The following is a 14,328-nucleotide window of genomic DNA, read 5'->3' as shown; positions in this document are numbered from 1 at the left end:
TTTCAAATGGATTACCACATACGGATGTATATAGACATATTTTAGAGTGTAGATTCACTCATTTTGCTCCGTATATATTTATTTGTTAAAATCTCTAGAAAGACAAATATTTAGGAACGGAGGGAGTACGTTAGTGCAACGCCTTTATATTTTTTTATGGAGGGAGCATATTTCTTAAAAAATTCTGCCAAAGTCTAGAAAGACAAAAGAACAAATACACGTGCAAAAAAAAAAGGAATCCTGCTGGTGCGTCCAACGCGTGACAAGTGACGACAGATGGGCGCATCATGCAGCGCCCCCGCACGCCTGATGCCATTGTTTGCCTTGTATTCGGCTTCCGTTTTGGTTGCATTTTGAAATATAACAAATGGGGATCCGAAATGTTTGATGGGATGTACGTGTTGTTTTACCCGGATCTCTCGAAGCCCATGGGCCTATGCAATACAAATCCGATGCAAAAATCCGTGGTCCAGCGTACGCGTCCTGAAAGTTCTGGAACCTGCTCTGAAAACCAACCCAAAGATGGAAAAAGATAGTTCTGGAACCCCAAACCTTTCTCTAGAAACCACTCCATCCTTCCTTCCCATGATCCCTGTGCTGCGTCCGCCATATCTCTGCTCCTCACTTGTATATAAAATACACAGGGCAGCATTGCGTTCTACAGTCGCGCTCATTTCTCATCAAGCAACCAATTTAATCCAAGTCCAAGGCAAATCAAGTCTCCGGCGAGAATGCTGCAGGCGGTGGTCTCCAACCCGCAACCCGTCGCCGCGTCCCTGGGGCTGGGGACTCCTTGCCACCCTGGGCGAGGCTCGGTGAGGGTCCGCTCCACTAGGAACGGATCCGCCGATAACCTTGACCACCTGCGTAGGCCCCCGACGGCAACTGCTAGGCAACCGCGGCAGGGGAATGGGAATCCTGCTCCGAGGAGGAGGGTCATCCAAACCTCGCCATTTGGTAAGAGCTCCCGGAGTTTCTTGATGATTTTCCACCCACAATCTGGACGAATGGCGGCAAATTCAATTCTCGGCTTGGCCGCCTGACTGGCAGGGCTATGGGACAGCTTCCCGGACGCGCGAACCCTGGACCAGATGATGCGCACCATGGAGCGCATCATGGACGAGGCCGACGACGACGACGGCCGTCGCCCCTTCGTGGTGCCTGGCGCGACGGTGCCGCCCACGGCGGCACGGCGCGCGGACGAGCGACGCGGGCGGACGCCGTGGGAGATCAAGGAGCGCGCGGGGGACTACCTGGTGCGGTTCGACATGCCGGGCATGACGAGGGAGGACGTGTGCGTGAGTGTGCAGGACCGGACGCTGGTGGTGGTCGCCGAGAAGGCGGCGAAGCAAAGGGAGGCGGTCGGAGAGAAGGATAAGGATAACGAGGAGGATGGGGAGGAGGAGGAGGCGTGGCCGGCGGCGAGCTACGGGCGGTACAGGACGCGGGTGGAGCTGCCGGAGAACGTGGAGGTAGAGAGGATCGCCGCGGTGGTGAGGGACGGCGTGCTCTACCTCAGCATCCCCAAGGTGTCGCCGTCCGGGGGCAAAGTCGTGAGCATCCAGGTGCAGTGATGGATGTGGATAAGGCTAGCCGGTAGCTCAGATTGTATTTTGAGTTTGGACTCGAGCCAGTGAAGAACGGACTGACATTACTTCTGTTCAATATTATTGAGTCCACAATTTTTTTTTCCAAGAAAACTTTCCATCTTTACATCTTCATACAATGAACGTAATGAACGTCGTAAATAATAAAAATTGCATCCATTCATAGACCACATAGTGACGACAAGAATTGAAGCGCAACGAAGGCCCGCCACCATCATTGTCCCTTTCTTGTCGGAGTCGGTTAAAGCTTGTTGTAGTAGACAGTGTTAAGGACCCATTAGACCATTGCAGCAAAACAACAAACCGTCGCTTATTAAACAATCGCAGCAGAACAGCAACCGTCGCTTATGAAGAGTAGCGTAGATCAAAAAGATTCAATCTGAAAGTAAACAAACTACGCTCAGATCCGTGAAAATTCACCAAGAATAGAACCATCAAAAACGAGGCGAAAGATAAAGGAACCCTAGACTTTTATTATTATTGGTTCCATAATTTATATACCAGCAGAATGAATGATTAGTTGGATATCTTCTCTGGTCGTTGACTGCATCCTCTGGCACAAAGTCACTCCTGCACATACCAAGAAGAATATACGAAAAGCAACAAAACCTTAAGTTTCATTGGATACATACCAAAAAGAACATACGAAAAGCAACAAAACCTTGAGTTTCATTGGATGTGCTTTTTAAGAGATGCATCCTCGTTGCAACATAATTGCGCTGTTGCATACCGATTGAGGTGAATTGAAAAGGTGGCGGCTCCGAATTAACCGGATGATTTCATGATTGCAGCAATGCGCCGTAGCCCGTAGCATTGAGCGTGGCGAAGCTTCATTGCAGCTCTCATAGTGCACCGTGCAGCGCGACAAAAGCTGCAAGCCTGCAACGCAGCAATGATTGTGTCCAATAAAGCTCCATTTGTAGCGTGTGGGCTATACTTCTGTTAGAAATATTGGGCCGCATAATTTCTAAAATTTTAAATTAGTCCCATGAAAACTGTAAGTGGTGATTCTAAAAGTTTAACCCTATATCTCTACTACTAATGTATCAGTTGATAATCTCTGTGGTTAAATTTCATCCCACCAACGCCGAGTTTTTTCGTCCTTACTCCCATCTCTCGTGTCCCAGCGATCCCTCTGGACCCGCGAACCAACAAGAAACACATCAAAACCACGGTAGGAGGGAGCGATCCAGGAGCGAGCGAGGCGATCAGAGTTAGGAGGGAGCGAGCGAAAAAAAGCCTATGAAAAAAATCGATGACTCGCACACGCACGAGCGAGCGAGGCGATCAGACTGCCCTCGATCCCATCCAGGTCACAGTCGGGACACCTTCGCCGCCGCCATCGCTCGCCCATCAAGCGCCATTGATCCCTGCGCCACCGAACCCTTCGCTGCCGCCTGTCTCGTCGCTACGTCGACGGCAAGATTTGACGCTGCCGAACCCCTTGCCATCGCGGATCCCTTGCCATCGCGCATCCGATTCAGGAGCCGCCGCTGATCCCCATCCAGGTCACAGTCGGGACACCTCTGCCAGCCGTGCCTTACCCTCCTCTGTGTGCTGGTGGTGGGGATGCAGCGCGTCATCGATCGCGAGATCGGCAAGCCCAAGTACCGCTGCGCTTGGGCCTGTGTCGAAACTGTCGCGGACGGCGGCTGCAGGAGGACCGAGTGCGGCGTACCTCCGCTCCCTACCGGCAGCTCTGGCGGATGCTTCTGCTCCTGCCGACTAGCCGCATCGCCCTATCGCCGCCGCCGCCCATCCTGACGAATCCGGCGGCGGCGGCCTTCCCCTCACCTGCCGCGAGTCCCGTAACTACTCGAGGGCACCACCCTTGGTGCTCCAGTGGTGGTCCGAAGCCAGCATGGTGGAGGTGGTCGGACATGGCAAGCAGCAGCACTACATGAACATAATAAAAAAGATGTACCAAATCTGAAGGTGCTACGATTGATCTACTCATATTTCCCCTGATTTGAATAATTGTCAGTTTGTGAGCACGTCACTCGGCATGTTTTCTAATGTATGTGCAGGGCTTAGCTGGGGCAATTTTGAAGCGGTTCAGATGGGGATTTGTATCATATCCTGCTGCTGTGTATACTGTTCTTTGCTCTCATTGGGGCAATTTTGTACATGGAGATATGTTTGGATCAGTTATGTGATGCTCTGTCATGCTCTTTGTGCACCTGCTCAAGACAGAAAAATTTAGATATTTGTACTGATTATTGGTACCGGCACTGATCGTATTTATTCTCATTGTTCCAGGTTAATCATCTAGGGAAAGTAACACTTGATCACAGGGTATTAAAGTTAGTAGATGTATGTAAAGTTATGTAGCTTCGTAAAACAGATGTCAGTTTTTAGATTTTGGTCAGTTATGTAGCTGCTCTCCAATGACCTTTTCAACTCAACATGCCGTCGGTCAAATATAGATGGAGGACATGAAACAAATCAGAAAGAAATTAGCAATCTGTTAAATCCGGATATTTCTCTGATTTGCTGCTTTCATTTTGTGGAACCTAGCTTGTGAAATGTTCATGTGTTCTTACCTGAGTGCCTCTTGTGGTTTTAGCAATGGAGCTGGCTCTAGCTCTTGAAAAGATGGTGAACGAGAAGCTGCCCAACGTGCTCACTGTAAGTTTCTCTTTCTTGCCTATTTATACAAGGAGGCTACTTTCAAGGTATTGGTGTGCCTGTTCGACACAATGAATTCTTTATTGAGTGCAACTAGGAGATTGCGGCGGCAGCAGGGGTTTTGTGTCGGCATGCTGCGGGGAGCTGCTGGACAGTGACCGATGGTGGTGGATCAGAGTTGAAATTCAAGAGGGTTGGTGTGGTTGCAGTTATATGACGATTGGGAGAGAGCGGAGCAACAGAGGAGGCTGGCCAAGGACATGGCCGTGGATAACACATCTTGCTCGGTTTCCCTGACAAACCAAGGTTGGTTGCATTCTGCATGACCTCATATTTTTCATGAAAGTTTTGTGATGCTCTTTTTTAGGAAAGTTTTGTGATGTTAACTCATGAGACATTTGACATGATACTATGTGAATGTAAACGTAATCTGCAGTGCAAAGCAAACAGAGTGAACAAGCCAAGAACGTGTTGGTCAGTCTGTCATTGTCATACTTTTATTTTTGTAATTCTATCGTACTATATAGTTAGTACAAGATCATCAAATATTCAGGATATGTTTTGGAAATATAATTTTGTGAAATTGAATGCACAACATGTTCAGAGGAGAGGAGACAGAGGCTTGCTATTAATAACTTGAGTCGCTGTGATGATCGCCCGGGCGGCCGTGTAGCCATCTCAGATGGAGTCCCAGGGGAAGGACCAAAAGGACGTGCTCGTAGGTATGATAAGATTCAGCTTTCCGGAATTTTGGTGAGGCGCTCGGCGCACTGCAAAACTTTTATTTGTAAATGTTGCATGCTACTACCTCCTAATTAATATGTCAATGAAAAGAAGTAGATGCAGCTCTTCATAGATATTGTAACATGTTTTGGTTTGCAGGTTTAATATTTGACGTCCTCTGTTTGGTAATGAGAGCAAGCATCTTATGTTGGTTGTGTCATCAAGCTCTGGCTTGTAACTGTGTATTTATCTCCTTCTCATCTTCTTCTTTGAGGAGGTTTTTTTAGGGAGTCTTGACAGATTTGGTAGAGGATCTAAATTTTCTTTAGAATTTTAGAACCACTATCCTTTTTAGTGTCGGTGTTCAATTGATTATAGATGATAGGGACATTTTGGACCATGGTCCTGGTTCGGTGTGGTTTCACAATTGTCATTGGTGTCCCATGTGTCATGTCTCTGCTTCTGCAGAAATTCTCACTCAAGTTGAGTAATTTGGAACATATGGAACTGCGATGCTTCTTTGTGTACACATTCATCTTGTGAAGTTAATATGCATTTAAATTTCAGTTCAAGCATGTTAGATCAGAGGGATTAAGCGAGGTGCATATAATTTTTGAGTTCTTCCAGAACTTCGATGAGATTGCTTCTGCACTGTTCGTCACAGGACGATGAGTTCCTTCTTGCTGAAACATCTCGGTATATTATGTTTGGCATCAATTTTTTAGCCCCCTACCAATTGTTGTCAAAAGTAGGCCTGGCATTGTCAAAATAGCTTTTGAGGGATTTTTTTCGAAGCAAACTTCTGCGAGGCACAACCATAATCTGTGTGTTAGAAATAAGCTCTCTTCATGTATATTATTATGCCCAATTTAAGACTGAGTATGATCAGAATGGTTTCATTATGGTTATTGTGACTTGTGACTGAAGGACTATCCATTGTTGCCCCGTAAAGATTTGTGCAGGTCCATACTTCCTTTTTCCAATGTATTGCAAGGTCGAGGTCTCTAGCAAGGATACCCTCCCTGGGGTGTTCCGCACTTCGTGGACTGCGTCTGCTGGCCCAACGCCAGTGGAGATCTGCTGCTGCAACACCGGAAGGAAACGTCTTGCAACACGGCGCAACGGCTGCAGGATTGTCCTTCGGGAACTCAGCACCTGGACCTAGGCAGGGCAACGTCGTCTGTGCTATCCTTGTCATCCTGGTGAGCCATACTTTCCTTTTCTGATCCGTCCGTTTGGAAACGGAAAAGCTTTATTACTTTGTTCGTTCATCTATATGGAGGTCCTAGAAATTGAGGCATGGTGGATGCAGTATTAGCGGCTGGATTAACTGTGCTCAGTACCACCAATGTTTTTCTTGAAAATGTGTTTTACATGCTTCTATATAGTTAAATGATGTGCTTGCTTGTTACATAGTTGTTTTTAGCTACAAATCAGAATACTGGGATGTTAATGATTGTAGGTGATGTTTTTCTCTTCCATGCCTAAATTGTCTTTAGTATATGTCCATATAAAGAAAATTGCAGTGTTCCAACTATTGAATCAAAATTGTTAAATTAATTATTTTTAGCTATATTATAGTTTGAGCCGAGGGCTTCTTACAATTTTTACTACTACTAATTTCCACTTCTACTAGATTCATTTGTCACATGAGTTTTTAGAGCAGGGTACTTGGTAAATGATTTAGAGCAGGGTACTTGATAAATGTTAAGTAGACAAAGAAGTACTTGCTTAAGCTTACTGGATCTACTCATCTTCTCAGTATGGAAAGGACTATGAATATGATGCACCTGTCAAGTTGTTGGTAAAGCATTTGTATTCATTCAATGGAGCAATCACCTGATGATCAGCATGGTGGTATCACAGGTTATCAGTTCTTCTCATGTTAGTTCATGACATCCCAATCCGAGCAACCAGCCGTCGATTCAAGCGACCCCCTTTAGGAATCCATGGAATTTGAGGTGGATTTCCTGGAAGAGGGAGGAGGAAGGATGATAGTGGGGTTCATGAGGAAGAGGATTCCACCATCTATGACTCTCTCCCTCAGGGGAACATCGCAGATTTGACTAGGAGCTCTCAAGCACGAGATCCCCTGCGCCTCTCATCTGTCCTTGCAGGCATGTGTTCTTCCTCCTCTTATGAGATCATCATGTGCAAATATGCTAGTGTTGTACTCCCTTTGTAGACTAATTGTGATCTAAAAGGTCTTATATTAGTTTACAAATATAGTACATAATATCTTGCAAGGCCTGACTAATAAGTAGTTGTGGCTTAAGATGCTTCTAGAGACTCATTGGAATGGTGGAATTCAATTGGACTATCATATGAGCATAATAGACTATGAGCATCATTCATATTATAATGAATGAGAAGTGAAGGTCTGAATGTCAAACAAAAAACACAATGCTAAATATTCAGTCAGGTACGGCTCATGGGATGCTACAACTATTAGTGGGACAAAAGGGTTGTGCATGCACATGCTTATTGATTCAAGGCAGGATTATGGGAGATAGTGCATGGTCCAGATGAATAGATGGAACCCGTCTAGAGAAAAGAAAAAGGAGAAAACGGTGCCACCAATTCGCATCTGTACATAATTTATAGAACCGAGATTCAGTTGAACCTGATCTAAGATGTGCGTGCATTGTAATTACAGAAGAAAATTGTTCTTCGTAAACAAATACTCCCTCCATCCCACTTATTTTGGGATGGAGTACATATTACATCATATGTAACTGGAGAATGGCGGCATGTCAAGATCAGGCAAGAACTCTGATGCCTGTGTGCACTTGCTGAATATAGATGATTGTGATGGCCTCATTCCTTGGATGTGTAGGGAGCTTCAACCTGGTATGTAGTTTATTACCTCCTACTTTTTGCGCCTACAAAAAATTATGTACATTGATATATGTGGTCTAATCAGTACCATGCATCATAACCTATCCTTCGTTTTACTGAAGTTTTTAGTTATTTATTTCTTGGCCGAATAAATTCCCTTTCGTATGTAAAATACAATTGATCATCATGAATAAGAAGTATCTCATTGTGATTTTATTTGTTACTGCGAATGTCAAGTAAAAAATCGAATTATTGACATTGAACTCTTAAACCTTTCTCCATGTATGTACAAACACTCAAATTTGAAGTAGTTTTTCCTATGTATAGGCAGTTCACAAGATACGCGGCCAGTGATGCATTCGGCGGTGGCGAAAATGCACATACTTTAGGGGTGCCTCGGTATGGCTGTTGGCTCGCGTGTTCCCCTTGGACGGATCATTGGGTATAGGAGGAGTAGGCGGCCGGGGGTGAATGAATGGTGCCTCGAGGAGTTTCTTGATCGTGCTTTTTCCATCTTGTAGATGGTTCAGTGGATCGTGAAGTTTTTATGTAAGGTATTACATGTAGTTAATTTTTTGGTTGGATAGATGCAAAAAAAATCATGTACTTAACTCATCTGGATTGTTTGTGCACAGTTACTAGAGAAGAGAGGGGAAGGGGAGAGCAGAGGGGGTGGTTGAAAATAGAAGATAAAGAAGAATAGAAGTGTTTTTATCATGCATGAGGATCTTAATAGCACATGTTAAATACGATTGATGTTGAACTAGGAAAACATGTGTGTCCCATTGCAACGCACGGGCATTGTCCTAGTTATTAGTAAAGGTGGTGTGAGACCTTTGTATATAGTGAGTTCTGTACACCACACTATTATACTTGCCACTCCAACCTTTGATTCTCGATTTCTAGTCCTCTCAAATTGCTTTTCACTCCAACCTTTGATTCTTGATTTCTAGCCCTCCCAAATTGCTTCTCACTTCAATCCTTTTTCTACTACCATGCCAAATATGCGAGAGAGTGATTGTGTGTTGAGGAGACTATCTTTCGAAACACAAGAGCAAGGAGTTCATCATCATCGACAACATCTATTACCTTTTGAAGAGTGGTATCTCCTAAATTGGTTAAGTATCACTTGGAAGTCTCCAGATCTTGTGGAATGGAACCAATGAGTTTATAGGGGCAAGGAGATCACCTACTTGTGAAGATCTACGCCGAGTGAGGCTAGTCCTTCGTGGACAAAAGCCATGATTGCATAGACAAGGTTGTTTCTTCGTGGATGCTTTGTGAGTGGATCCCTCCGTGGACTTGTGCAGCCATTACCCTCTATGGGTTGAAGTCTTCATCAACGTGGGCGTACGATAGCACCACCTAACGAAACCACATCACACCAAGTCTTCATGCATTTGTTTTTCTCTGGCCCCTCCTTTACGTTCATATGCAAAGTCTTTACTTTGCATTGCCTACTATCTAGACTTGCATGTGTAGGATGTTGCTTGACTTGTGACTTGAAGAAATGCTAAAACTTGTCAAGAACTAAAATTGGAAAGGGCTAGGTTTTTTTATTTTGTCAAGTAGTCCAATCATCCCTCTTTAGACAGACTTGCGATCCTACAACAAGGCTGACATAAAGTGAGAGAATATCAATCTAGATAGACAGAAGATGAACCTTGATTCACAGAAAATGTGCTTAGGGTTCAAACCATATACTAAACCACACCCCCTCCCCGAAACACCATCACTGCCTACCAAAAATTAAGCCCAACTACTATACACTAAATAATCTAGCAAAACAAAATTACCAACCCCCATAAAACTCTATGTTCGATTGGGGCAAAACACACTAGATCAAAATCAACCCCCTACTGAAAAAATCCTACCATCCCACTGAATCTGTAGACACAAAATGTGCCCCGCCCCACTGAATCTTACCATTTTAAAATTCCTCCACATTTTACACAAAAATCTCTCGATTGGAACAAACTCTAGATCGATGAAATACACAAAAAGGGCGCGCAGAACAAGAATCATAACGAAGAAGAGAAAACAGGAGTGAACAAAAAACTGACTTCGCTGCGGCTCTCTCCTCTCCCTTTTCGCTCTCGAGAATCGCTACCGCCTGGAGAAGTACTGCTCAGAGAGGAATGCGAGTGGGTGAGGGAATGTGAGTGGATGGAACACTTCCGCCCATTTTGATCGATGAAAAATGCTCACTTCGATGGGCTGCCGGAGTGCGGACTGTGGATAAACAACGGCCCGCCAGCATAATATTGCGGGAGAAAGAAACAACAACGACCCGGCTCCCACTCGCATTGACATGCACCGCCCGCGCCGCGCTACAGCGCGACGCGAGCGAGGGCAAACCTAAATGACATCAGTTGGGCCCATTTTAATTCTCTTCACTAATGGGCGCATACCCCCGCAGCAACTTGGGCTCGACCCATCTACCTTCTTTTTGTGCTTTTACCCCGCGAAAAAGGCACACACGTGGGTGGGATTCAAACCCATGACTTCTTCATGCTATGTAGGCCGCACTAACCAACCGGCCAACCACATCACAGGTTGATTTAGTGGTGAATGCGTCAAGCTGTGAATGGTGTGTGCTCGGTTTGAATCCCAGTGATCCCATATTTTCAATTAGGATTAGTTTCTTTTTTTTTCTCCGTGTTTCCTTGTTGAGTCCATTGGCGCCACGCGTCGCTAGCGAGCGCCGGTAGCGCCAGCCGGTGCCTGAAGCTCTGGTTAGGAGCACCTGCGCACGAGTGAGCCGAACAAGTTGCATGAATTTTAAACACAAACAAGATCCAACGGTTCTGCACTTAGATGTGAAATAAGTATTTTCACGTCTAGGTGTGAAATAGCAATTTCGAAAAATAAAGGGACTGTCTATTCAACAATCGACTAATTTGTAATTGGTTATCAGTCAAATTTTCCAACCAATAAACTGTTGATAGTTGTATGTCTGTTTTTTTTTTGAAGAAAACGGGTCGGGCTGTATATGTGATCCATCAAGCGACTAACAGGGAGAAAAGGTTGAACCGGTCGCCCCTACTGTCCTTTCCTTGACCCGTCAAAAGCACCTGACAGGAAAAATCTTCAACTCCTCTGTTGCACTCTGCTTTTGGTCACCTCTGTTTTGAGAGACTACATTAGGTCCAGAATAGAAAACAAAGCAGAAAAGACATGTCACTAATTCGTCAGAGTACAAAAAGACCAGGGGACTAAACTTAGTGATGACATTAAATCAACAGTGAAACACTGGGGAGAAATAACTCAAGCATGCATGACATAGATGAAATCCCAACTGATGTACTGACATTGCTGTCACTAGATAACACTAGAGCATGATCAAACAAGATGAACACCATGGAGATAAATACTGCCATCATACCAAATTAAACAGTAGAGCATGATCAGACAGGATGAACATTGCCACTGTTAGTTCAGACAACAATTCAGTAGATACAGAAAAGAACACATTTAGGGAACACCAAAAAATTCAGGAGCACTGCCACTGTTGCTAAGAAAATTGTACAGTAATAATTTCCTTTTTTGCAATTGTACTGACATTACTTCAAAACTCTAAATGGCTGGTGCAAAGTAAGCAGAAAAGCAATGACTGAAGAAGATCTACTGTCAATGTCACAAAAAAATCTCATACTAAATGTGAGTTATAAAATGGCCATAAAAACAAACAAAAATACTGGGAAGATCTTTATATGCCCGAGAAGTTGATAAATTAAAATGAATTACTGCAGGAATCATTCTCATTTACTACACTCCTACAATCGGACATCATATACAAGGTAACGGAAAAGAGCAACAAACTACAAAAGGTTGATCTGGATAATACTTGAATTTGAAACAACAAGAGGACAAAACAAAAACTATATTGTAGCTTGCAGGTACACTCAGCAGGAGGACTTGCAAACATGAGTCACCAAAATGATGGAATTTTCATCAAACAAGCAGAAATCAGCTACAAACTCGTTAGAAGACACAAGAGTAAGTGATTTGAAACAAATACACAATTTAGGGTATCGAAAGATAAGAGGATAACAAAGTATATTTTGACTTACTCAACAAATAGGGCAAGAAATGCATGAAGATGATCAAGCAGACAAAGAGGCAACAGCTGAAGCTAATCCTTGGGAGGCGGCCCTGTTTGAGAACATGAACATACAACAGGCAAGCAAACTAAAAAAATGATGTGATCCAAGTATACATATTGTATATTGGAAAATGTTGGAAAATTAAATCTCACTAACGGAGAGTAAAAATGAGATGAATGATGATCCTGAATCTACAACTACAACAAGCACTGATAGGAACCAAAGCAATCAAGAAAAGGGGGAGAAACAAAGGACTTGGGTCAACAACCTGAAAGCAATGCCTTCCTTGGAGAAGATGATTCATTTCTTGATGAAGATGACATTGAAAAGTTCCTACAAAATGAAGAATACACAACATCAGAGGGTAATTTGAGGCACACTAGAAAGACAAAGGGTGATACCCCAGCAAAAATAACATCACACAATCAACCCAAAAAAATGAGAAAAAAGGGGAAATTACACTGAAAGAATTATGGGTACAATTGAAGGAAATATGCCCAAGAGGCAATAATGAAGTTATTATTTATTTAATTATTTCATGATAAATGTTTATTATTCATGCTAGAATTGTATTAATCGGAAACATAGTACATGTGTGAATACATAGACAAACAAAGTGTCACTAGTATGCCTCTACTTAACTAGCTCGTTGGTCAAAGATGGTTATGTTTCCTAACCATAAACATGAGTTGTAATTTGATAAACGAGATCACATCATTAGGAGAATGATGTGATTGACTTGACCCATTCTGTTAGCTTAGCACTTGATCATTTTAGTTTACTGCTATTGCTTTCTTCATGACTTATACATGTTCCTATGACTATGAGATTATGCAACTCCCAATTACCGGAGGAACACTTTGTGTGCTACCAAACATCACAACGTAACTGGGTGATTATAAAGGTGCTCTACAGGTGTCTCCGATGGTACTTGTTGAGTTGGCATAGATCGAGATTAGGATTTGTCACTCCGATTGTCGGAGAGGTATCTCTGGGCCCTCTCGGTAATGCACATCACTATAAGCCTTGCAAGCAATGCAACTAATGAGTTAGTTGCGGGATGATGCATTATAGAATGAGTAAAGAGACTTGCCGGTAACGAGATTGATCTAGGTATTGAGATACCGACGATCGAATCTCGGGCAAGTAACATACCGATGACAAAGGGAGCAACGTATGTTGCTATCCGGTTTGACCGATAAAGATCTTTGTAGAATATGTAGGAGCCAATATGAGCATCCAGGTTCTGCTATTGGTTATTGACCAGAGACGTGTCTCGGTCATGTCTACATAGTTCTCGAACCCGTAGGGTCCGCACGCTTAACGTTCGGTGACGATCTGTATTATGAGTTTATGTGATTTGATGTACTGAAGGTAGTTCAGAGTCCCGGATGTGATCACAGACATGTCGAGGAGTCTCGAAATGGTCGAGACATAAAGATTGATATATAGGATGACTATATTCGGATACCGGGAGTGTTCCAGATGATTTCAGAGAAAACCAGAGTGCCGGAGGGTTACCGGAACCCCCCGCGAGAAGTAATGGGCCACATGGGCCTTAGTGGAGAGAGAGAGGGCCGGTCAGGGCAGGCCGCGCTCCCCCTCCCCCTCTGGTACGAATTGGACTAGGGAAGGGGGGCGGCGCCCCCCTTTCCTTCTCCCTCTCCTCCTTCCTTTCCCCCTCCTAGTAGGAGTAGGAAAGGGGAGTCCTACTCCTACTAGGAGGAGGACTCCTCCTCCTGGCGCGCCCTGCAAGGGCCGGCCGGCCTCCCCCCTTCCTCCTTTATATACGGGGGCAGGGGGCATCCCTAGGACACACAACTTGATTGTTCCAAGCCGTGTGCGGTGCCCCCCTCCATCATAATCCACCTCGATCATATCATAGCGGTGCTTAGGCGAAGCCCTGCGTCGGTAGCAACATCATCACCGTCATCACACCGTCGTGCTGACGGAACTCTCCTGTGAAGCTCTGCTAGATCGGAGTTCGTGGGACGTCATCGAGCTGAACGTGTGCTGAACTCGAAGGTGCCGTACGTTCGGTACATGGATCGGTCGGATCGTGAAGACGTACGACTACATCAACCGCGTTCTCATAACCACTACTAGGGAAAAGCTTATAGGCAGACGCTTACTAGTAGCGAGGGTTTATACCCCTCGCTACTGCTACTTACTAGTAGCGAGGGTTTATACCCCTCGCTACTGCTACTTACTAGTAGCGCGGATTTTTACCCCTCGCTACTACTAAGTTGATAGTAGTAGCGCGGGTTTTTAACCCTCGCTACTACTAAGCGGTCTCTACCGTGCCCCCTGAGACATGCCATAGTAGTAACGAGGGGTATAAACCCGCGCTACTACTAAGTTGATAGTAGTAGCGCGGTTTTATACCCCTCGCTACTACTAAGTACGAGGTAGGTGAAGTCGCCATA

At 44.5% G+C, this 14,328-nt stretch overlaps 1 protein-coding gene and 1 long non-coding RNA gene across 3 annotated transcripts; both read left to right on the top strand.

The window, feature by feature from the left end:
- Nucleotides 1–636: 636 nt before the first annotated feature.
- On the top strand, nucleotides 637–1,665 carry LOC125556241 (small heat shock protein, chloroplastic). Its single transcript, XM_048719013.2, has 2 exons — nucleotides 637–957; nucleotides 1,051–1,665. The coding sequence occupies exons 1-2, from the start codon at nucleotides 732–734 to the stop codon at nucleotides 1,572–1,574; spliced, it is 750 nt and encodes a 249-aa protein (XP_048574970.2). The 5' UTR covers nucleotides 637–731; the 3' UTR covers nucleotides 1,575–1,665.
- Nucleotides 1,666–2,816: 1,151 nt separating this feature from the next.
- On the top strand, nucleotides 2,817–8,622 carry LOC147971930 (uncharacterized). Of its 2 annotated transcripts, XR_015604925.1 has the most exons (7): nucleotides 2,817–3,542; nucleotides 4,174–4,541; nucleotides 4,672–4,709; nucleotides 4,840–4,957; nucleotides 5,911–6,160; nucleotides 6,825–7,808; nucleotides 8,124–8,622. It is a non-coding gene; the product is annotated as an uncharacterized LOC147971930 (long non-coding RNA). The 2 variants fall into 2 exon arrangements; XR_015604924.1 differs by having other exon boundaries at nucleotides 4,840–6,160.
- The last annotated feature ends 5,706 nt before the right edge of the window (nucleotides 8,623–14,328 follow it).

This window comes from Triticum urartu, chromosome 5A (genome assembly GCF_056163025.1).
Source record: "Triticum urartu cultivar PI428250 chromosome 5A, HENAU_Tu73, whole genome shotgun sequence".
In the NCBI taxonomy this organism is placed as follows: Eukaryota; Viridiplantae; Streptophyta; class Magnoliopsida; order Poales; family Poaceae; genus Triticum; species Triticum urartu.
The sequence above is the reverse complement of the archived record's forward strand: the minus strand, read 5'-3'. Positions and strand labels throughout refer to the sequence as shown.

Coding starts and splice junctions, on each gene's coding strand:
- LOC125556241 (XM_048719013.2), top strand. CDS start 732: ATGCTGCAGGCGGTGGTCTCCAACCCGCAACCCGTCGCCGCGTCCCTG. Junction 958..1,050: donor CATCCAAACCTCGCCATTTG/GTAAGAGCTCCC, acceptor CCTGACTGGCAG/GGCTATGGGACAGCTTCCCG.